This window comes from Channa argus, chromosome 12 (assembly GCF_033026475.1).
Source record: "Channa argus isolate prfri chromosome 12, Channa argus male v1.0, whole genome shotgun sequence".
Classification (NCBI taxonomy): domain Eukaryota; kingdom Metazoa; phylum Chordata; class Actinopteri; order Anabantiformes; family Channidae; genus Channa; species Channa argus.
Window position 1 is genome coordinate 23,323,554 of NC_090208.1, and position 24,402 is coordinate 23,347,955.

Sequence of the window (24,402 nt, forward strand, 5' to 3'; positions counted from 1 at the left end):
AGCCTCATGTCCTCATACTATCACAAAATAAGTACAATAATAATTTCCTCAGAGTGGTTTGACAACTTGGAGGCTCCTGCCATTCTGCAATTATGTGATGCCTGTCACATGTAGGTCAGCTCAGGCTGATGTAAACCTCTTTACCAGTAATCTGTCACTGATAGGTAATAATAACACAGTGCTGCTCATTGGTTCCTTCCTTTAAAATTAAAGGATTTCTTTCCTTTTGTTCCAACGGGAGGAGGTAGCACTCTGTTATCACGCTCAGTCACCTGAAGCCAGGTTGAGCGGACTCTCCAGGTCTGTTTTTCACCTGCCTCTCCTCGCAGCAGAGCAAGTAAAGACGAGAAAATAACTGTCATGTTGAGTTCACCAAACCGGAAAGGCGACTTTTGACGCAGTGAGTGTGTTTTTGTGTGTTCATCGTCTGCGAGTAGGTGTGTGTTACCGGAGAGAGAGAGAGAGAACGAGAGGGGAGTGTGGTAAACAGGTGTATCGCAGCAGGTAAAGCTTTGCCTTCTTTTCTCTTAAGGGGCAGCAAACACTATGGCGCGTACGTGAACAAACCAGCGCGTGAAACCAAAACGAAAGCAATTTTTTTTTTCTCTCCACGAGGGCTCAGTTTATATAACCAGAAAAAACAATACCCTCTTTATTTATTTATTTATTTATTAACTTTTTTGCCCACGACCAGACTTTGGAAAGGTTTTCTCTCTCTCTCTCTCTCTCTCTCTCTCACACACACACACACACGAGCGCGCGCACGCACCCAAAATCGCAAAGAAGGATCCAGACGCACAAGGCATGAGTCCGCCTCAGTGCTCCATGCTCGCCTGTCTTTTGGGATACCACTACCTGGACCGATGAGCTTTATCCCAGCGCGGAAACTGCTCCACCGTGTGCTCAGTTAACAGTGACTGTTGGGGAGAATGACATTTCTGCTGATCACACTGTCTCTGTGTCTCTGTGTCCTCCGGATGTTTGGTGAGTAAAACTTTACAGGGGCTTCATCCAAAATGTTAGAGTCCTGTGTAAGTCTACAACTCATAATCCCACAGCAGGGAAACTTAGCTTTTCTTCATTAGAAAGGTCCTACAATCATATCCTGCATATTCATAAACTAATTTATGGACATTCTGAACATGTGGCCACTTTTTTCTTAGCTTTGCTTTGAGTTAACCCGAGCTGCGCTGTTAAAGAAAACACTCTCTGATATTTCAGGAAAAACAGGTTGCTGTTGATCAATCCTCCTCCCGTGTGATTCAGAGGAACTGTGTGGACCCTCCTTGAGCTTTACTGTGTGTGTGTGTGTGTGTGTGTGTGTGTGTGTGTGTGTGTGTGTGTGTGTGTGTGTGTGTGTGTTGCTTAACAAAAATGTGTGCTTGTAGGTGATAAATACTGTAGGTCAATGCATTAAAGAGTCATTCTGTACTGTAACGTAAAACTATGTTCTGGATTATATCTGATTGGCCAATTAGATGAAATCTTAAATATTATAGGCTACATATTTCCCTAAATAACAAATACATACCACAGTGTCAGACAATAATGAATATGAGTGTGGCAAAAAAAACAACAACTTTTGGTCCCATGCATAAAGGCACTATAGTGTTATTGAGTGTTATTCCAAAGTCATTCCAGTAATGCAGCACAGGCGGATTCCGCAGGTCAGACGTCCTAACCTCAAACTCGCACACAAATGGAAAAAAACACCTGTCTGCATAATACACTCATCAGGTCTGATGGTAAATGCATGAATCACATCCTCACCACTGACATATCTGAACAGAGGCTCCTACATCAGGTATTCAGTCAACACACATCGACATACACGGACAATTAAGCCCAACAACAGAACGCGCAGAGCAGTCAGAGATACTGTACCTGAATTAGATCAATAGATCTAGTTTAGTTTTATATTGTGATCACATGTCAGGCTGTTAGAAAAAATGTATGTGCCTTCGTGTACTACTGAGGTGCTGTGTACTGCTGTACTGTTGGAGTTTGGGACGTGGCCTCCTCTTTTCTGTCAGCCACAAATAGCAGCACAGCTCTATGGATGGTGAGTTTGGAGCATCTGCTCTTTGGCTGAACAACTATTGACATTTGAAATTGTTGTTCACCAGAGGATGAACCCCCAGGTGACGTGATCCCCTGACTTTCTCTCTAGTCTCGGTGTGAGTGTGTTTACAATGGTGTTTTTTTTAGTGGAGGGACTCCAGACATTAACGTCCCTCTCAGAACGATCTGCAGAGACTTTGACCACTGCTCATTTGTCCACATGCTCCCATCATCGGGTCAAAATCTCAAATACCAAACACTTTGGTTTATGAGTAAAAAAATGCACAAGGTTTGTCTTAATACTACAGTGGCAAACTGGGACGACAGCAACATGACAACGCTGTGCCTTCTACACAACATGCGGACATTTGTCTCAAAGCATGTGTGCTCTCATTGTTCTGTCCTTAAACACTTCTCACTGAAAAGTGTGACTTTAAATGTAGGCTATTTTTACTTTCCGATACATTTGAATTCTGCCCATAAAAACTAGGTGTTGCTCATTTCTCAACAACGAGCTGTGAAAACAGATAAGCTAACAGTAACAACATGCTACAGATACAGCACAACGAATACATTGTAATGGTAAAAGGTAAGTGATTCGAATGGGGAAAAAATAATAATTACAAGGAGGCAAGATATGACAATTATATTTCAGCTTGGATACATAAAGTCTGTCATGTTTAAATATTATTAGTGTTAGGGAGGAATCCATTTGTTGATTTTCATTTTCCACGCATGCTGTTTTCCTTTGGTGTCTGCAAGGCCATTATTATCAGAAAACTGCACCTTCTGAAAGTAAATCAATCACTATCAGCATGAGCTCGTTGCCAAGAGTAGCAGTGTGACAATAGGCAATGAAGATGAATCACTTATCCAAGGCTTTAAGGCGGCACAGGAAAACATCACTGACTTTGATAAAACTTAAATTATTTTTATTTGAACACTGTGCCAAGAGATACAGACGTCTTAAAGTTTCAAATATTCTAGGAGGCTGCATTTAACACTAAACTGTTAAATGCAGGTTGCAGGGTTTCAAATGTCATAACTGTGCGTTCTGCAAGTGTGTGCAAACTTCATGAAATTGCTAGAAGACAGTAGATGATAGGGTGACACTGTGGTTTGGACAGAAATTTGTCAACCTGTCAACAGTGAGAAACGCAAGAAAAAGACAAGAGCGATTCGTGGAAGCGCTGGGTGTTTGTTGTTTTATGATGATGTAGTGTGACAGTGTGAGACATGCAGTACAGTGTGTGTGTACTGTACACAGTATTATATGTCCTGTACTGTGTGTCTCCTGGGACCTTGCTGAATGTCTGGCTCTGTCCAGACACTGAGGTAACACTGTGTGAATTTGCTTTGAAAACTTATCTCAAGCAACTAGTTAAGCGACATAAATTCCCTCGTACTGGTTTCTGGTGATAGACGGCCTGCTTTCATCTGTGCTGTGTTATTCTCATGTAATTCCTTCCCGTAGCTTCAATTAAAGGCCAGTGCAGCTGGAGCTCACACAGATATGGCTGTTTGAAACACAAACTTTAGGAGTAGCTTGACATTTATGGTAAAGTTTTTAGCCCATCTGTAAGGATGGCGTGTTTTTGTAGGCCAACCCTAAAGTTAGCATCTCACTGATTCCCTCAACAAGAAGCCAGTGAGGTTTTTCCACCAACATTTGGATCCATGCAGAAAATAAGCCCAGTAACAAACAAAAGCTTATGGTATTTACACATTTTGGTCAGCAAGATAATCTTCAATGATGGACACCACATTCATTATAATTGAAGCCTAAATGCAATCACCAGAAGTAAAAAGCTAAAACGACACCACACTGGCATGACCTCAACATTACCACCACAAAATTTCCAAATTGTGATTTGATTAAGTGCTCTCATCTCTTCTGCAGAAGCTTTTCTCTAATAATAAACTGATAAAGCCTGAGTAATAAAATCAACAACACTGTAAAGATGGACTCCGTGTTCAGCACAATTACAACCTCTGTAGTCTCATTTAGCCACTTGTTAGCAGCCACATATTTTTAGGACATGAAATAGCTAAAAACAAATGTCTGAGTTGGTTAGTTATTGATTAACTTGATGTCGGAGAATAGCATGAAAATCTCTAGAACTTGTATTAATGACAGACTTTATTGAGGGAATTTAACCCAAAATCCTATAAACATTAGGACCAGGGAACCAAAAGTGCAAAAATGAAACTGGTTTTAGGACTCATTCTACTACAGCACTCACTTGTAGCCTGCAGTAAATATAAAGTGACAGGCAACAGCCACTTAGCTTCGATTAGGTTCACATTTACAGATGTACCACAATATGGTTGGCTGAATGTTGGAAAGTGTGTGATGATTGGCTGAAAAGTTGCTGTATGATTCTTTATTGAGCAAACATTTGCCTACAGAGAAAAATATAGAAGTTCTTTCAAGAAAGAGGAAGTCCTAGACTTTATACCCCAAAGATATGTCGCTATGATATGAAGATATGAATTGGCAACATGTAGAGTTTGGCATCAGCATTATAAGTGCTTATGTTATGTATCAATTATATGCACAACCAACACGGCTTTAACATCATCATTTCATGATAGGAAACATGTAAGAAACTGTACAATAGTAGTTGTTCATTAAATCATATTCTTCAATTACATTTAAAAGTGCACATTTCATTGTTTATTATGTTATATTTAAGCTTGCATTTTATTCGATCTACATCTGATAAAACGCAAGCTTAAAAAATAATAATTAACTGATGATTCCAATAGAGAAAGACATGTAGACCTCTTTCTATATTAGAATCAGCGGCCGATCAAAAAAGTGTGAATCACTTCACACATCCAGCTAATTATAGTAGTGTGACATCAGCTGTAAGTGCAGGACTCTGAGCCGATCTGGCAGGTCAAGCAGATCTGGTACCTACACCAGGACTCGCAACTCAAAGAAAGTTGGCACATTTGCAACAAAGTCAAGGAGGTTAAAGGTTCTAAACTCCAAAATGAAAACTTTTTCAGATATTAAAATAACTTTCTGTTATTGATATGTTAATAACGTGTTTCTTCAGTGTAAGAACTTTCTTTGAATAATCAACCTGCGAGAAGTAAAAATCCATCGCTTGGTGAGATAATCTGCCCTGTTGTAACTGCCGAACAATTATGATTCCACAAAATATGAACCTATATATAACTTTTTTTTAAATAAGATATCAGATTTGGCCAGTTTAAAGGTCTACATTCATTTACATTCATAAGCAAAGTACTTCTAAAGTACTGACTGATCAGATGATGATGGCAGGAACCTGCGGTAACCTTTGGCCACCCCTTCTGTCTACCACATAAGCCCTCCCACCCACAAAATGGCCATAGTTACATTTATATGAGCTGTAAGATGTCACATAATGAGCTTGAGAAGTGCTGATAGAAACGCTTCACTTTCATTTTTCCTCACGTGCGTTAAGTTAATTGTCTGCTGAACTTCAGCAAGAAAAGAAATGTACTGAACTGTACTTGAAATGTCAGTCTATTTCTTTAAAAGCAATTCCGAGTAAACTGCTTTTTGCTTACTCCAAATGTCTCAGGCTTTAGTTTTTAGTTTGATCAGTATGAGGACAATCGATGCTTTGGAAACTACTACTGTAATGTAGTGCAGACTGAAACTGATAGATTTGTTTGATTGCTCAGCAGGTGGATTTCACTTCCGTAACCTTCTCCTCTTTTCATTTCAGTGGTACAGGGAGAATTTCTGGACCCTCCCCCAAACAATTTCGTACGCTCCTTGGCAGAAAAGGAGACCATACTGCCCTGTCACTACCAGCCAAATGAGGGCGACGTGGTGGTGCAGGTCACTTGGTATAAGGTGACACCCGATGCTCTTATGGAACAGATCATCACTGCACATCACCTTGAGGGGCAGAGAGGTCAGTAGGCTCTGTGGCCTGGCTCAGGGTTAATTTGCATCTTCAGCCACATGCTAAAACACTAGTTCCCTTTTAGCACAGTGTGAATAGTCTTCTTTTTGTAGCAGTCAAAATGCAGACGCACTACACCAAGCAAAAACTGTGGTGATTTTACAAGTAGATTTGTCACTTTCAGTTGACAAGTGTTTGTTGGAGGCTTTTTTCTCTGCTCCCAGAACAAGCAAAGCATAAAGAAAAGTGAGATCACATCCACTTAAAAAGACCTGTAGTGTGTGAGAAACACTGTCAATTTTACTATTATCTCAAATATATTGCCAGACTTTTAACTTTGCCCTGTGTTTAAGGTTTCTTGTAATTTGTGGCAAATATATATTGTGAGTTTGAGACATGCAAGCTAAAAGTCCAGAAATGTCCAATGTAGGAATGTGTCAGTTTTGAACTTGCTGGTCTTCATTTTGAGGTCACATCCTTCCTTTGTTTCTTGGATTCTCTCTCTCTCTGCACTTCTGTTTTCCTTCCTGCCTCTTTATCTTTTGCAGTGGCAGCGTTCGGCTCGTTGTCACAACGTGTGCGATTTAAAAGCAGCAAACCCACCATGGACTCGTCCCTGGTCATCACGAGCACAGAAGTGTCTGATGAAGGGAAATACACCTGTAAAGTCAACACATTTCCCTCTGGCAACTTTGAAACTGAGATGTCACTCATCGTGTGGAGTGAGTCCCTCCCTAATGGTCGTGCTGACTTTTTTACTGCAGCAACAGGAAGCAATGTTATGTCCACCAAACACGAAAGGATCTCATATGACTACCACAATGTCAAAATTGCACAACTTGATTCACATACTCTGAGGCGAAATGAGTCTTACTATGTGACTGATAGTGTAACACGTAATAACTACAACTTATTGCACTTAGGTAACAACTAACGTGCAAATGCAAAAATGTTTTTCTAGGGAGTAGAACTACAACCTGATTTTCTTTAAACCAAAAAACGATATGTTGTCATTTAACGACATTGATATCTGTTGATACTAAATATTAAAAAACTGATTTTGTCTTTCAAAATAAGCAAACAATCATTTTTTCTGACTACAGACTTATTAAACGGTATTATGGGTGTGTTTAGGCACTGATAACAGATGGTGGGTGTTAGAAAAGTAACTGTTCACTACCTGTGATCAAACACTGTAAAAAATTCTCCCTCCAGCTATTCCTATCTCCTCCCTCGACCCTGTGATTCTGGTGGAGGGACAGCCGTACGAGACGGCTGCTACATGTCGTTCTGTAGCCCACCCGCCCCCCCACATTTCCTGGGACACTGAACTGAACGGTCAGTCCACCAACCGCTCCTCTCAGAACGGAAGGGTCTCCTCGTACTTTTCTCTGTACCCCCTGAGGCGCTTGAATGGCAAGAAGCTGGACTGTCTGGTGTGGCATCCGACTTTAAATAGTCCCCAAAGGATCAGCAACAACCTTGTTGTGCACTGTGAGTATTGCTGGGCCACTTGGCCACATTGAAAACATGCCAAGTACAGGCACAGAACAAAAGAAAATACACTGGAAGGATGGACACACCTTCACTTCCCCCTTTTTTTTTTATCACTGTGAGCTTTACAATATGGAAAGAGAGTTTGTATTACTCTTTACACTAAACATTCTCTTTCTGTTACTACTTGAGGTGCCTCAGTTTTTTCTACCTCTACTACTTTGTTGTCGTCTACACAACGTGCAAAACAATGCCTCCTTTTTCCCCCTCACAACTAAACAAAGCAGGTAAACTATTGTTCTGCTTCCAGTCCATCCACATGCAGAGGTTTCGGGCTACAATGGAGGCTGGTCCGTGGGTCTGGAGAATGCTGCCCTGAAGTGTGTGAGTGGAGGAAACCCCAAACCACAGAGCTTCACCTGGATCAGGTACAGCAGGCTGCACCTCCCTCGCTGACTGTCTGGTGCTCGTGTGACTAACTGTCTGATGTGCCTGGTCACTGTTCTCAGAAGCTGCACTTATCATGGCAATTATTTTTCCTATGATTTCACCAGTGTAGCGTTTAAATTGAACATTTAATAAGGTTGTATTCAGCTCATTTTCAGGACTCAAATGACAATCTGAAAGAAACACTTTAACACTGTAAATTCAAATAATGGTTTTAGGGTAGTGGACAAATCATTTGTTTAGCTAAATAGAAGTAATTTTAACACTTCAAGTTGTCACCTTTGGAAGAATTTCGAAATTTTGAGAGATGCATGTAAGAAGAAGAAAGAATGACCATCTGTGTTAGCTGATAAGCTTGCTTGGTGGTTAGGACGTATTCTGTGTCACTGTAAATTCCGTGTTACAGAAGTTACTATACTGTAAGTACAATGTCTAAAAATACCTGGGAACTGTAGTCTTTAGCACATCTCTGAATAAGTATGACAGCTGCATATTAAATAATCATTGAAGCAACACTTGGTGCTGCGGCAGGACTGTGTACGTCAACTCAAAAAGATTGTGCAAGGTTTTATTTGTTGACATTAAGATCACTAGATTTATCTCTCCCATGTTTTTATGTGGCATTGCTAACAAGTAGTTAGCAATACTTCCCAGAAAGAAAAAAATAACGACCTAATAAAAAAACAGGTAGCGTCCGCTCAAATATAAGCTGTTTCTAAATCTAAAGTCAAAGGTTTAGTTCTTGACCACTAGTAGCACTGTAGAGCAATGTTTTTTATGAATGGGTTCCAGTTTTGCAAATAGAAAAATCACAATCCTGTTTTCCTGGCACTCAGCAATTGTTGGCAAAGATAATGTGCAAATATGGATAAATTAAGTGCGTTTGAGTGCGTTTACATGAACTTAAGTAACCAGGTTCGTCCATCCATCATCTTATCCTATTTTCGTCGCGAGGGGGCTGGAGCCTATCCCAGCTGTCATTGGGCGAGATGCAGGGCACACACTGCACAGGGCTCCAGTCTACCTCAGGACCACAGAGGGACATACACAGACAGACAACCATTTACACTCACATTAGTACCTAGGGGCAATTTTAGAGTCACCAATTAACCTAACTTGCATGTTTTTGGAAACAGTACCTGGAGAAAACCCTTGCAAGGACGGAGACAACATGCCTACTCCACACTGAAAGGCCACGGGCGGCCAGGGTGTGAACCCGCAAAGTGACCATGGTGCATTAACCACCTCGCTGCCTTGACCGTCATGTAAACAAGAAAGATTGTTTATGAAATTGGGTTAGGCGATGAGGGAAACCTGGTTTCCCCAGGTAGATTTCTATCTGGAGAACGCTGATTTCTCCGCCATGTATACACGTAACCAGGTTTCTAATCAGCTTTTTCCAATAGCCTGTGCATAACAAAAGGCTGCAGACAGGAACACACAGTTGAGTGAAAGACTGAAGGAGACACCAAGCTTCCAAAATAAGTCAGAGGAAGAAAAATCAAATTACTCTGCTGCTGCATGTATATGCACATTTCCAGTTACCAGGTCTGGTCAGTGCATGTAAACGCAGTTCCCCGATTTCCAGAGAAAGCTGGTTTCTCTGAGGAACCTAGTTACTTAAGTGCACGTAGTCATTAACTGATGTGGGATAGGTTACATTTATTAATTTAGAAAATAATGCCCACACTGCTCCTTGAATGTCTTACAACAGCTAATATAACAACTATTCACAGGTAATTTAGTTAAAACAACCTTGTAGAATGTAGCAGTGGGAGGATCTCCACCCTTTCCACACGACTTAAGCAAACAAGCCCTGTCACCTCCTGATTCTGCTGCCGCAATGGAAACCGACAGATTCAGATGTGCGTGTGTCATTTAAAATGCGTCACAGCGCTGCCCAGCTTTAAACCCCGACAAGGATTTGACTCAGATGCCTGAGTTCTTCTGCTTGAGTCACCTGGTGTCATCTTTAGGCCATTTTCTTCGCCGCAATAATGTATTCGCAGGGTGTGGCCAGAAAAAATGTGAGCCACAAAAAAAGGCTCCCATAGAATTACGAGAAGTGACAGTTGAGCCCCAAGGGGGAAATTACTGACACCCAAATGAACTATATGTAGTTCTACACTACTATATTACACCAGGTAAAATGGTTTGGCGAGGGTCCTTTTTATTTGAGTTGTTTTTGCCTGATAATTAGTTACATATTGCTTCTTGTTACTCACAGGTACACACCTTTAGAATGTAAGCTTTTTTTTGTAAGGCTTAACAGACACACTCCATGCACGGAAGCACAGACGCTCATGAATGAGCATGTATGCGCACACACAGAAACACACTAAAGTGTGATGGCTACAACAGTGGGAAAACCTGTTGGATTTGTCAATAAAAGACAGCAGGTGAAGTAATAGCTGGTGTCACAGTGTCATGTTGCGGCTTGTGCCGAAAGCAGACGAATGAGACAGTTTCACACGAAGGAGGAGGAAGAGGGGGGGACGAGAAGAGAAAGGGAAAGGGATGAGACACTCAAAATAAGTAGAGAGGGGAGCTAGAGGGAGCAGGTGTGCAGAGGGAGGGGTGAGCCAAGGGGCAGTGAGAGGAGGAAGAGGAAGCCAAACGTGTAGCTGAGATGTTATCATTGCAGTGTTTCTACTGCATATGTAAAAACCAGACACTTCCTCTTTCACACTAGTAATAGAAAAAGTGTGTGCGCTGTGCAGCATTTGGAGGATAGAGCCGTCTCTGTCAACAGTCAGGATTTAGGTCTGTTCAACAAAACAACAACACTGGGGCAACACCCTGAACTTTGCTCACCAAAGTTTATGAAACATTCTCCTTGAGTCACCCTGCCAGGAACAGTATGGTGCTTCAAAGCAATTAACACCTACAGAGAAACGTCTGCTTCACATGGGACTGGATGAAAAATCTTACTACGTATTTTAGAAGGGGGTGGAGCGTTTTGAAATCCAAGGTTATTTCTCCAGAGAGCACGTCATCTGTCACTTGCGCACTTTGCTTTTCTGAGAATCTTATCCCATAGACTACTAAAACAGTAACTGCTAAAACACATGAAACATGTGAAAACATGTAAATATAGGGTTGCAGTGACAAATCTTGGTTCAAAGGTAAAAACAAAACTGGATGCCTCGTCATTTCCAATTTCATTACATTGTTGTGCAATCAGGTGACTGAGTGAATTATTATTCCACGTATTCCTTGAAAATATTGGAAAACACTTTCCTCTGTGTTTTTATGGACTTTATTTCAAATTAATGTCAAAATGCTTAGTATGAGTGTGTTATTTATACAATAGGTTGGATATTTATGGACCTCATTAGTCAGGATGAGGTCCAAAGAAGGTTTTTTTTGAAAGAAGCTGATTTTTGTGAAGGGCTTTGACTCTGGTGAAACCATGTTCAGCCATTCACTGATTTAATGGACTGTAATGTAACTTTTTTTTCTTATATTTGCAGAAAGGATAGTGACTTACCACAGGGTGTGATACCCCACCCAAACGGAACACTGACTTTTGGGCGACCCCTGACTGGGTCAGACGGAGGCACTTACCAGTGTGTGGTGAAGAATGAAGTGGGAGTAGCGAAGGCAGAGGTGAAGATAGATGTGACAGGTAGATGACCGCAGAGTCAACATCACATACAAAGACGTGTCATAGAATTATATTCTCTGAGAAAGGATGAATAGATCTGCCTTCTTCCCTACTCACACTCTACTTCACAGAAACTTCCAAGCCGCCGTATGAGCTGATGTACCTTGTGGGGGGTGCCGCTGGCGGGCTGCTGATCTTGATGATTATAATCGTCATTAGCGTCACATGCTACCACAAACGCAAGAACGCGAAACTGGAGAAGGAGCTAACTGTCAAGAGGTATGTTTGGTGATGACACTTTAATCATTTGCGCAGAGCAGATTGAGCCAAGACTGGAGCTATAAGGTATAATGCAAATAACAGCTGCAAACGAAGTCGGACCCGTTAAGCAGAATTGGAGGAAAAAAGAGTTTGAGATTCAGTTGATAAATGAGTGTGTGAGATAACAGAGAGGACAAGGAGGCAAATGGGAAAAATCCACACAGACACTGAATAAAAAAATTTGCAGCGTGAAGTGCATAAAAACTTAAAACATCTAAAAGATTCACACAATTTTTCGTGGAACCCCCTTTTAGTTTCTTTAATCATTAAAATATCCTCTCTTGTTCTCTCCTTTTTCACAGGGAGGAAATAAGCACTCTCTCCAGACAAGCATCTATCAGGAGAATGAACTCTGTCAGCACAGACACCAAAGGAGCGGTACTAATACTGAATGAGTCTTTTTCACACTGACACATACTGTTCTCCTGCAGCCTCGGCTTGTGTTGTATACAGCATGACCTGATTCAGACTGTGAAACTCTGACACCAATTGATCAAAATCAGTAGAATGTTGGTCCCAAGATGTGAAACGTTTGAGGCCAATCATTTATTCAAGGATCATTCAGAAATTCTAACAAATGGGTACTGTGATGAATCCTTTATACTGGGCTCTGTAACTACCCGTCAGTTAGCTGCAGCAGTCAAGAACTTTTCTAATCTTTTGTCTATTGTAAGTCTTTGTTGCTCTTTGAATAAGTTTCGAAGCTGCGTTAGGTTTTATGTGTGGCTATGACGGAGCGTTTGTAATTCTGGCAAAGCTTAAGTGAATCTTGATTAATTCTGCCCCCCTTTGTTTCTTACAATTGCAGACAGAGGAAAACATCCCTCTGAGAGTGGAGGGAACCCTGAGGACCAGCTTGTCTTCCCTTGGGGTCAGTCTACGTACCTATATAACTCTGCATGCAAGGCCAGGGCCAGGGACGGACGCTTTACTGTCCAGATGCCAGGCGGCTAAGTTCTGAGCTTCAACATTTCAAATCTGAATGTAGTGCATCTCAGATACTGATAATAATAACACATTATATTGTACGACCTTAGGAATATATTTATTTTCCTCCTTCTCCAACTAATAATTCTATTTATGCTGAACTGCATAACACTCTAGTTTTATATTCTCAAGCAAATTATTAGCCTTTTACATCTATATTTATACATTTGCAGAAACATTTGAATTACTCTTGATGACTATCAAACAAATCATCAAAAGGCCTTTCTGAAAATCCCTTTTTCAGAAAGTTCAGACCCATAACAATTCAATAACCTAAATAATGTTGCTCTGAAATAGATTGAAAAGAGATAATACTTTTAAATAAAGAATTCTAATCCTATTATTAAGTCAATCTTGAGATAAGAACATGGATGGATTATGAGACAAATGGCCCCTGGGCACAGACAGATAAAAGACCCCCACCTCTAGCTCTCTTTAGTCTTTTTGTGTCTTTGTGATGGTTTTGATTATTTAGCAAATTATTTTTATTTTATTGTGTCCAAGCTGATAAAAATATAGATAAAAACAACAAACAAATTTGTAACAGAAGAATATAAAAAAAATGCTGGGACCCTGGGTCTGTGCCGAGTAGGCTTTGGGGTAATCCATCCATAGACGAGAGGATTGAGACTAGATACCAGAAATTACCATCGGAAATCAAATCACTGGCTTTCGTCTTGTCCCTTCAGGGGTCGCCACAGTGGTACATGTTCCTCATGTTGATTTGGCATTTCCTACCTCTACCCTCCTATTTTTTTATTTATTTATCCGGGCTCAGGAACAGCACTGTGGTGGCCCTTGGTGACTAGGTGGGGCCACACCTGGTGGGTGGGATTCGAGCCTGCGGCTTTCTGCATTCCCACTCAATGCTCTACCACTGACCATCTATATCTATATTCTATGTATATTCTCATCTAACTCTCACCTAGAAAGCCAATAACTCCTGCTTTGAAACAAGCTTGTCAAATGGTGCTTTATTACTACTAACAGTTACTTCAGTTTTAATTAATGCTGCCATAAAAGGAGATATTATAGTGAGACCACCTCATAAGTCAGAAATTGTGAGTAACGTCTTCTCCTGCCCTGACAGGAGCAGGCTCACTGCCGCGACAGCCGATCCACCATTTCAGGTGGGCGGGTAGGTGGAGGAGGAGGGGTCACATATGACTACCTGGGCAGACCAGTCTTGAACAACAACTCACGGAGGGGAAGAGATAGACCTGTTGATAGAGACGAGGAGAGCCGGCTCAGAGTGGAAACCTATGTGAGAAACAGCAATATGTCTTTAGTGAGTGAGCTTTTGTGCATGTTGATTTCTGGACATGTCAAAGCCTGATTTCATAATATTATGGAATGCATCTCATGCAGCTTATTTATCTCTGCATTCCTACTCGATGATATTATGAAATGTGTCTGCTTTTTGTCTTTGCAGCAAGAAAGTCGTTTCCACCCTCCCCTCATGCCGTCAGCCTACCCCCTCGTACAGTCCACTGATATTGTCAGACAGCTAAATGGCAGCGCCATTATTCCAACAGATGGAAGTTCACGGTCGGGCAGCATCACTAAGAATCACCAGCACCCGCATCTGAGCTGCAACTACCCACCAGTAACTGATGATGAGGATGAAGTAGATGAGGGTTTGGGGGGTCCTGCAAGTCAAGAGCATCCTGATGACCAAGACAGTGAGACCAACAGCTCCCATGTGTCTGAGGCTCACTGCATGCGCTATCAGCAAACTAATGGCACACTAAGACCCAAATCCCAACAGAGCCCCACTCCTATTAATCCCCATGCCTCACTGATCCACAAAGCCCAGATAGTTTAGCAGACAGCAGCAAAATAAGGTGAAACTACTGAACTGACTAGCTGTTGTCCAGAAATCCAGTTTGTGGTCAATTGAGAAAAATCTGCACTTTGACTGCAATGCTGCATCTTTATTGTGTGGGAGCACGGTGCAATAGAAAGAGGTCTTTAAGGGAAAAATCTGCTCTAAAACATCTACAGTACAAGTCTGGACTCCTCCGTTTTTCTGATATTTTGTGATCACGACCAGATTACAGGCAAAAACAAACATAATGGCTACTACACTAACAGCTACTACAGCTTCGATCGCAGACTTTATTCCTTGCTCTTCCTTTGAACACACAGTGTCAGCAACAGGAGAAAGGAGCTGACATGACTTCTGTTGGGTAAATCAAAAACACTCAAGGACATGTAAAGTGGGAAATCAGGAAATGCAGGAGAATGCTGTGGGATAGTTGGTACATCAGAGGAGTAGATTGCAACACCTCTGTGCTGAGGGTGGATTTTTACTTTTGTGGTAGTCAGTGTATCAGTAGCTGAGCCTGTGTTAAATTCCCTTACACAACACGGTTTAGGATTGGATCCAAACCAGGGGGATGTTCGTCTCTTGCCACACCTGCATACCTCCATATTGTCTTTGTGTCATTGTACCTTCGCCTTAAGCACTGAGAAAGTTTGGCTCAGGTAAAGACTTCAGAGAGCTAAAACATGACAAAAGTGTCCTATACCTGTAGTGACATGTCAAATATGTAAATCTGCATATGAAAATGACACAAGAATATTTTTAACACATTTGAATCATTAATCACATCCAGTAAATTAGCATATTAACAAATTCATGTCCCTCTTTGTCATAAAAGTTAAACTCTTTTATTTCTATGCACACACACAGACACACACGCACACACACACACACACACACACACACATAAAGACTGTAGCTCAGTTGTAGTGCAGTTGGTAAGGCAGTCGTCCAGGGACCAAAGGGTCAGTGGTTTGATCCTTGGTCCCGGCTACATGTCAAAGTGGCCTTGGGCAAGACACTGAACCCTGAGTTGCTCCGGGTGGGTCAGATGAACACCTTGCATAGCAGCCGCCGCTATCGATGTGTAAATGGGAATTAACATTGTAAAGCGCTTTGGATATAAGCACCCATTTACCATATATGAATACAAACTGAAAAATACCTGAGAAATTTTTGTACCAATATATTTTTTTCTTACACACTTTTTTTTGGTAACATGTTACTGTGTTTCTTGTCATAGAATACTAAAATCATCTTGATCTAGTAGAGACCAGAGAGTTTAAAAAAGTTTTGTTGCAACTGTGGGTATACTGTGCCAAGTTTCATTTGGCTGCTGTTTTTAAAAATCCAAGACAAGATGATGCCGCTTCAAGAGGAGTTTGACGTGGACTGTTACAGATTTGTGATACTGTGGCAAAACCAACCATGTATTGTGTACTACTACTTTTTGTTGTCTACTGTTACGTGTTGTTAATATGGTTGAACTCTGTTACAGCCCTGATAAAGGAGGCAATGTACAACGATAAAAATACATACGTATATAAAAAAAAAAGGATTTGCTTTTTGGCAAATATGAAGTATTATTTAGTTCCATATTTGTTAGTATTTTATGTTCCCTCCTGTAAATACAGCTGTTTGCCAAGGCAAATGTCAAAACCTATTTGAGTTGCAAATGCTGGATTAGAGGTGTTCTGGACCAGTTTGTGGAAAAATCAATGTGCCATAATTTCCTGTAGCACCAACAGCTTAGAGCAGCAGGGGAGTGGTATTATGTTCAAAGTATTTGTAGCAGACAGTGCCCCCTGATGTGTACTGATGCAAAGTGCAGGGAACCGAATGTGCCTACAAACTGCAAAACTACACTGTGATTTTTAAAAATGATCTTCCCAGTCAACTGACAGGATTTTCATTTATGTGGATGTTAATGTATCGGTATAATCTTTTATTGATGGGTTGAAATAAATGCATAGGGTTTTTCTACATGTTTTTGTGTAAAACCTTTCGGCGGTTTCCTTTCAGGGGTCACCACAGAGAATCATCTGCCTCCATCTAACCCTGTGCTCTGCATCCTCTCTAGACCTCCTGCCTGGCAGCTCCAACCTCAGCATCCTTCTACTAATTTATTCACAGTTTCTCCTCTGAACATGTCCAAACCACCTCAATCTGGCCTCTCTGACTTTATGTCCAACACATCTAACATGAGCTATCCCTCTGATGTCCTCATTCCTGATCCTGTCCATCCTCGTCACTCCCAAAGAGAACCTCAACATCTTAAGCTCTGCTACCTCCAGCTCTGCCTCCTGTCTTTTTTCTTCAGTGCCACTGTCTCTAAGTCGAACAACATCTCTGGTCTCACCACCGTCTTGAACATCTTTCCTTTCATTCTTGCTGATACTCTTTTATCACACAACACACCTGATACCTTCTTCACCTCTGCTCCCTGTAACCTCACCGTTACACCTGGGTCCCTCTCATTGACACACGTATTCTGTCTTGCTGTGACTAACCTTCATTCTCCACCTGCTCCCTGCTCTCACTACTAATCACAATGTCATCTGCAAACATCATAGTCCATGGAGATTCCTGTCTAACCTCATCTGTCAGCCTGTCCATCACCAGAGCAAACAAGAAGGGGCTCAGAGCTGATCCTTGATGCCGACCCACCTCCACCTTGAACTCATACATGTCCTGCACCACTCTAACATACTTCTCTGCCACTCCAGACGTCCTCATACAATACCACAGTTCCTCTCTCTGCATCCTGTCATACGCTTTCTCTAAATCTACGAAGACACAATGCAACTCCCTCTGACCTTCTCTGTACTTCTCCATCAGCATCCTCAAAGCAAATACTGCATCTGTTGGACTCTTTTCTAATCTTTGCTACTTCCTGCTCCACACCAGTCACCTCTTCTACTATTTGTTCCCATTAATTTTCCTCATTCATCAACTCCTCAAAGTTCTTCTTCCATTATGTTTTTGTGTAAAAACTATTTTTCATTATCTAAAAATTGGGGTTTATACTAATTTGCTGGGCGGAAGAATTCGCAGATGACATCACTGTGAAATTTACCTGGGCAGTTTAAGTGTCCTTTTTGTGTAGGGAAACCTAGTTTTTGTCGACCAACGTAATAGCATTTCTTTAGTGTAAAGCAAATGGACACTGATCAGGGATAACATTATAACCACCTGTTCAATTTAGGAATTGAATTTGCCTCTGCTCTGAATTCTACTTTTACAAGGTTATAATTTGTCAGTTTTCAGGTTGAAAGTGTTACATAGGTGATAATTCTACTATGTGTTTATTATGGTCTTACTGGAGTGCAATATAAGAAGTGCATTATAGGAAGAGGTGGTTACAATGTTTTGGCCACCTCATTCATTTTAAATAGGGTGGCCAAAACATTAAAACCACCTCTTCTTATAATGAGAAAATTACAATAAATCTAAAAACCGAGAAATGTTTAAATTGTAAAAGTAGAATTCATAGCAGAGCCACTATTTGTGGCTATTCTATCGAATAGCATTAATATGCACAGGTAGTCATGAGTTATGCCTGAATTCTTGCTTTATGGACTAAGCTGAAATACTGGCTTACCTTGCAGGTATGTGTGTCAGTTGGTTAGTGGTATTTTATCAATTACACATTTATTTAAGCGTGAGCACCATGCACCCATAGCAACTAAAAAATCAGGTATTAAAAGCTGAAATTAATGAGGGGCCACACAAGATATAATGCAGGGGACACATGCTGAGCCTATTTGAGTTTTAAAAAGCAATCCCACATATGCCTTTGACAGCACCTCTCCACGTGAGTTTTGGAGCCTATTTCTAGTGATGGGGGCACTAAGCCAAATTGTCCCCCAGCCAAACTGGCAACCCAACCCGAGCCCTTGATCCAGGACATGCTGGGAAAATGAGTGGGGTTCTCTAGCAAGAGCAGTTGAGCTATTTCACTCACTAACCTATCCCAATGGGACAATGTACAGTATAAGCTCCCCCATCTTGTTTATGGGGTCTTTAACATGTCACTATTGTTTTTTCAAAAGTTAAAAAAATAAAATAAATAAATACATTTTATTTTGTTTGTCTGCGCCCGGAAGTGTGTAATGAATGAGGTCATGCAGAAGGAGGAAACAGATCACGACAGCTAAGATGGCGGAGGAGCAGCAGGAATCATCACAGGGAGAGATGGAGGGTGAGAGAACCCGATTCAAAACAAAATATCCAAATAACAGTGCGGCCATTTCTCGTGCAAGCGCAGCCCATTTCCACACCAGCGCCCGCTCGGTGTTTCAGCCATTTCCTTCACCGTGATAACGCTGGTTGACATGCACCGATGAGGGGGAGACAGAGGCCAGAGCTTGTTGGCTAACGTTAGCTAGCTACTGTTGCTACACAAAGAAAAAAATCGCTTGTTTAGTTACTGACAAGCCAACAGCAAGTGACAGTCCCGGGGTTTTGGACCCGAGGAAATGCGAAAAGTGTACGTCTAATAACAACGATAGGACATAATTTTATTGCCTTCTGAAACTACGCTATCTGTCGTGACTAAAATTTGTTTTGTTTTCACACAGGTCGAGCTAAGCCAAGTTTAGTTACTGATGTTAGACGTTGTTGGGGATTAACTTGTTTGTTTTATTAATTATTGACTTTGGACTGAATGTGTCTGTGGTGAAGGCATTTGTTGAAAATAGGATGAAAGAACTATAGATTCCTTAGTGAAAACATTATTGCCGTCATTACTTTATTACACATTCAATACAAATCGTAACCCTTTCAGAGGGGCAATTTAAAGTGAAGAAGGTGAAGAACAGATCAATATTTATACAGTAATTAAAGATATGGCACTTAGAGCACTTAACCTTCTCTGCCACATCAGATGACAGTATCATTCCTTGGCCTGGCTTGTTTAATAATAATAATATTTGCACTAAAAAATACAATGAATAAAACAATGAGAAGTGCATGCAACAAGAAATGAATTACTGCTTGTTATTTTGGGAGTTGTTATTTTTGCAAGGACTGTTCAAAAACTTTTTAGTTGCATTTTGCATAGGTGAGATTTAGGGCTGGATGATATGCAAAAAAAAAAAAAATAATAATAATAAAATAATTTTTTTCAGAACAATTGATATCTGTAATTACCACAAAATTATTAAAGTCCTCATTCTTAATGATGTGGACAACCATTGAGTCAAAGTAGTGCTGTTGTTGTTGCTGTAGCATCCGCCGTGATCTTTCCCTTATATTCTGGTGTTTGTGTTTGAACTGGTGAAAAAGCTTTGCTGGTTTGAGTTATTTAAAAATCATTTGTTTTTGGAAGTGGCTCAGAAACAAGTGGTAAATCAATCTTTTCAAGCCTCTTTTGGTTCAACAGACTCCTCTAACGTCTTTGTTGTATTTGTAGACCTGCAAGCTGCACATTGTCAGTATCACGATATAATACATTTTTATAATGGGAGAGAAATTTTCACATGCTGCGATATGATATGGCAAAACTCTAATAGTATTTTAGTTTATCCCAGCTTTTTAGGTTGCATAGTTGTATATAAAACCTGCAACCACACACTGTACAGAATATATATATATATATATAATCAGGAAGCTCCTATTAAAGTTGCTCTCCAGTTGCAAAGCAAGTATATGTTTACAGTTCTATATTTATTCGGTAACAACGAAGCCTGTATGTAACAGTATTTTTTGCTGCAGTGTACGTTTGGTTTCTCATATCTTCTCTTACAGGAGTGAACTGCCTTGCGTATGATGAGGCTATAATTGCTCAACAGGACAGAATTCAGCAGGAGGTGAGAAACTGCCTTTTGTTAATTAGCGTAACTTTTTGAAACATGACAATGTCATCCACCTCCTTTAGTTGATAAATGAAATAATCATAAATGACCAAAATTTAGGTGTAATAAATGTAGTGTAAATCAAATGTAAAAAAATATGGAAGTATTTTTTTGTTTAGACTCCTTAAAGGATAACGTAAGGATTTTCTAAAATAATCATGTTGCCCACAATAACCATACAGACACTTAAACCAACATTGAATCTTTTCCTGTCATGGTTGGTTAGTTGTCAGTCTGCTGTCTGGATTATCTTGTTTGTCTGTGTGATAGACGTCCATTGTTATCCAAAAAGTATTAAAAGTAAACACATCAGCCAGACACATTACTACACTAGATAACATATTTCTTCATTACAAAATTTGTAGTTGACATAATTATTGTCCACACTGATGTGATGTGCATAGTTGACGGGTAGCGGTACAAGAACTATTGTTAAAAATATGTCGACCATATGTTTTGGCATTATAAAATATGTCATTCATTGGGGTGCTGTGTCTGGCTGTGTTTTTATATCCTGCTATCGACAATAGTAGAGTTCTATGGCACAGACGAACATGCTAATCCTGGCTGCAGACAGACAACTAACCAAACGCAAGTAGAAAAGATTTGAAGCCTTGGTGTCTGTCTGGTGATTGTGGACAACACCATTAATTTACTCTTAGCTTAGACGCACGGCTAAGAATCTGTAGGACAGTGCATGCATTGATTAAAATGTTCTTTTTGTGTTTGTGGGGAGTCTAGATAGCCAACAGTAACCCTTTAGTGTCGGACAGACAGGACCTTTCTGTGCTGCAGAGGGAATATGCTGAGGATGACACAGTGTATCAGCTCAAGATCAAGGTCAGCCTAACCACAGCCCTTGCTCTCGGGTTACTGCAGCCACATCAGAGTGTATTTTCTCCACAGTCCACGGCATCATTTTCTCCACAGCCACATAACAAAATGGTCTGTTGCTTACACAATACATGTACTTTTTGCATTATGATAAAATAGTGTATCTTTTTTGTTTGTTGCAGGACCTATATAAAAAATACTCATACATTCGTAAGACACGACCAGATGGGAACTGTTTCTACAGAGCCTTTGGTTTTGCACATCTCGAGTCCCTGCTAGATGACAGCAAAGAACTTCAGAAGTGAGTGTCACATTGGTTTCAGTTTGGCCTGTAGAAAACAGTCTGCTGGTCTCCAGACTGAAGTTCACACCTCTGTCATTGTGGACTGTTGAAGTTGTTCTTCTCTTGACTATACTGGGTGCTGATTTAATTTATATTTATTTTAATTGTTATACACAAATCTTGACACCTGCACAAACAGTAGCTTTTGTATGTAGTCAGCTAACTTGTAATTTGTCTCTTTTTCCTGTCTGCACTTTTAAAAGTGTTCAAAGTGTAAAAGCGCTGCAGTTGCTCTAATATTCTGCTGCTTATTTCTGTCTCTTCAGGTTCAAAGCAGTTGCAGCTAAAAGTAAACTGGACCTGGTTAATGAAGGCTTCACTGAGTTTACCATTGAAGACTTCCACAACACTGTGAGTTCTGTGCAAAGCAAAAATTGCAATATTCACTTTGCTGCTGAAGCGGAAGATGAATGTGTATATTAAAGTGATCAGACTGGTTGTTGTCATTGATGGCTTATGCTGATCATAAATTAAAACTATAACAATTCTTAAGTCTCAAAGGTTTTCCTGAATCCTTCTTGATGCTGTATTAATTGTGTTATTACTATTTCACTTTTGCACTTTGCTCGTTCCCCTGTCAACTCTGAATGGTCATTTCCTGAAGTACATGATTTACTTGATTAGCTTGAGCGAGCTGGACTTTGTCACGTCAGTCTAATGACATAAACCATGTCTTTTTTCCAAGTTCATGGACCTCATCGAACTATGTGAGAAACAGCCGAGCCTGCAGGAGCTGCTGAACTCCTTCAATGACCAGAACGTGTCAGACTATGTGGTCGTGTACCTGCGACTGCTCACCTCAGGCTACCTGCAGCAAGAGCATAGCTTCTTTCAGCACTTCATTGAGGGAGGACGCTCTGTTAAGGAGTTCTGTCAGCAGGTGACTTTTAATCATTTTTGCTGTGAAGAATTTAAAGAGTCAATAGTGTATTATCACAATGTGAAACCATGTATGTGAAATCAGATTCACACCTATTGCATTTGAATTTTTTTTCCCAGGAGGTAGAGCCAATGTCTAAAGAAAGTGACCACATTCACATCATCGCCTTAGCCCAGGCCCTGGACGTGTCCATCCTGGTGGAGTACATGGATAGAGGTGAGGGAGGAACTGTCAATCACCACGTCTTCCCCGAGGGTGGAGACCCACGCATCTTCCTCCTCTATAGACCTGGCCATTACGACATCTTGTACAAATAACACTCCTGGCCACAGCCCACCCCACCCTCCTCATGCTCTACGCTACAGCAGTGGGCTTAAAGGAAAAAAACACTTCAGCAACCACGTTGATGAAGCATACATCTGTGTATGACATTACACTCATGTATTTAAAAAAAAAAAATTAAACATTAAATCATATTCCATGGCTCCCTTACCCCTTTTGCCCTAAAGTACCAAGTTTTTCTTCAGTCATCACAAAATGGTTAATTAAAAAATGAAAATCTTTGGAAAAAAATAGAAGTGACTCCAGGAATTTAGAGTTGTACAGGTTTTTTTTTTTCTTTTGTGGTTGTAAATGTTATCTACTTGCTTTATGTTGGATTCTTTTCCTTTGTTACACTGCGTTTCATTGAGTTTTATTAAAGGGATTTACATCTTGTTTCTTGTGTAAGCTTTTTGTTTCAGAGCCAAGATGAATTTCAAGGCGCAGAAATTTATTTACATTGTAATTACCTTAATTGGTTTTTGTGGGAAATTAGGATTTTTCTGAAACTTCTCCCACATCTTTAAATAGCAGCTTTTGTCCAAAACTGTAAGATTATTTATTGTGCCCCAGAATCAGGTAAAACAGAACTGGCACATGTGAGAAGATGACACAAAAATAATTTATATTTTACCTATTCATTTATGAATTATTTTAAAACCATAATTTTTGTATATGTACATTGGTGGAAAATGTTTGAAAATGTGCACACACAGTAACTTAATTGAATGTAATAGCTGGTATTAATTTGATGTACAGTACTGTGTAAAAGTCTTAGGTAACATTATTTTAATATGATAATATAGCGATTTCAGTCTGTATTAGACTACAACTGGAAGAATGTACAAAGTATCAGAAAATACAAAAGCTAAATTGAGCCTTTCACAGTTTGAGGAAGCTTGATCAGGAATGATCTGGAAAGATGCAGCCAAGGAAACACAAAATGAAGCTCTTGGTGTGTTGTTTTTGGGCTTTGAACCTGCCCCATTCTTGTAAAAGCTTCATATTTAAGTTTGATGTTAACATGACTGTGGGTGAAGACTGAGGGTGGAATTGTTTTAGAGGTTAAATTTAGTTTTCATTGAAGCCAACATCAAATTAGTGGAAAAAAGAAAGTGTTAAGTGTTGAAGGTGCTTTAGTGTGTTTAGACTTGCTGCTGCACAGATGTTATTGATGTTGGACAGAGCCAGGAAAACAGTTTCCTTCTCATTGCAATCATCAGGCCAAGCTAAGCTAAGTGGCTGCTGGCTCCAGTTTTATAAATGAACAGAACAGAGACGAGAATTGGATCAATATCCTCACCTGACTGTTACATGTTAAATCATTCAGAGTGGCTGAAATGGATTAGCTGGATCTTGGGGTTTTTCTTCACTAAAAAATGGTATATACTGGAAATCATCTTGAGGATGAATTAATTATAAGAACAGCAAATTTAACTCACAACTTGTACCTGGTTTACTCCACTTGTCTTTCTGTGTTTTTTCATATTCTATCCTATGCGAAGTCCCATTATTCACA

General features: G+C 40.3%; 2 protein-coding genes across 3 annotated transcripts; both read left to right on the forward strand.

Moving 5' to 3' along the window:
• Positions 1-314: 314 nt before the first annotated feature.
• Positions 315-16,650, forward strand: nectin4a (nectin cell adhesion molecule 4a). 2 transcript variants are annotated; one of them, XM_067523611.1, is made up of 11 exons: positions 315-984; positions 5,787-5,978; positions 6,518-6,691; positions 7,185-7,463; positions 7,774-7,891; positions 11,384-11,538; positions 11,649-11,796; positions 12,141-12,216; positions 12,647-12,709; positions 13,916-14,089; positions 14,258-16,650. In XM_067523611.1, the coding sequence occupies exons 1-11, from the start codon at positions 930-932 to the stop codon at positions 14,648-14,650; spliced, it is 1,827 nt and encodes a 608-aa protein (XP_067379712.1). In that variant the 5' UTR covers positions 315-929; the 3' UTR covers positions 14,651-16,650. The 2 variants fall into 2 exon arrangements, with proteins under 2 accessions (XP_067379712.1, XP_067379711.1); XM_067523610.1 differs by having other exon boundaries at positions 317-984; positions 13,916-14,113.
• Positions 16,651-18,742: 2,092 nt separating this feature from the next.
• Positions 18,743-23,279, forward strand: LOC137137395 (ubiquitin thioesterase OTUB1-like). Its single transcript, XM_067523612.1, has 7 exons — positions 18,743-18,851; positions 20,399-20,460; positions 21,247-21,345; positions 21,522-21,640; positions 21,949-22,033; positions 22,368-22,562; positions 22,682-23,279. Exons 1-7 carry the CDS (start codon positions 18,767-18,769, stop codon positions 22,877-22,879), a joined length of 843 nt encoding a protein of 280 aa, XP_067379713.1. The 5' UTR covers positions 18,743-18,766; the 3' UTR covers positions 22,880-23,279.
• Positions 23,280-24,402: the final 1,123 nt, after the last annotated feature.

Bases quoted from the DNA above. Each gene is read 5' to 3' on its own strand.
- nectin4a (XM_067523610.1), top strand. From the start codon at position 930: ATGACATTTCTGCTGATCACACTGTCTCTGTGTCTCTGTGTCCTCCGG. The intron at 7,892-11,383 runs GTACAGCAGGCT...TTATATTTGCAG, and splicing joins CAGAGCTTCACCTGGATCAG to AAAGGATAGTGACTTACCAC. The intron at 11,797-12,140 runs GTATGTTTGGTG...CCTTTTTCACAG, and splicing joins AAGGAGCTAACTGTCAAGAG to GGAGGAAATAAGCACTCTCT.
- LOC137137395 (XM_067523612.1), top strand. From the start codon at position 18,767: ATGAGGTCATGCAGAAGGAGGAAACAGATCACGACAGCTAAGATGGCG. The intron at 18,852-20,398 runs GTGAGAGAACCC...CTTCTCTTACAG, and splicing joins ATCACAGGGAGAGATGGAGG to GAGTGAACTGCCTTGCGTAT. The intron at 20,461-21,246 runs GTGAGAAACTGC...TGGGGAGTCTAG, and splicing joins AGGACAGAATTCAGCAGGAG to ATAGCCAACAGTAACCCTTT.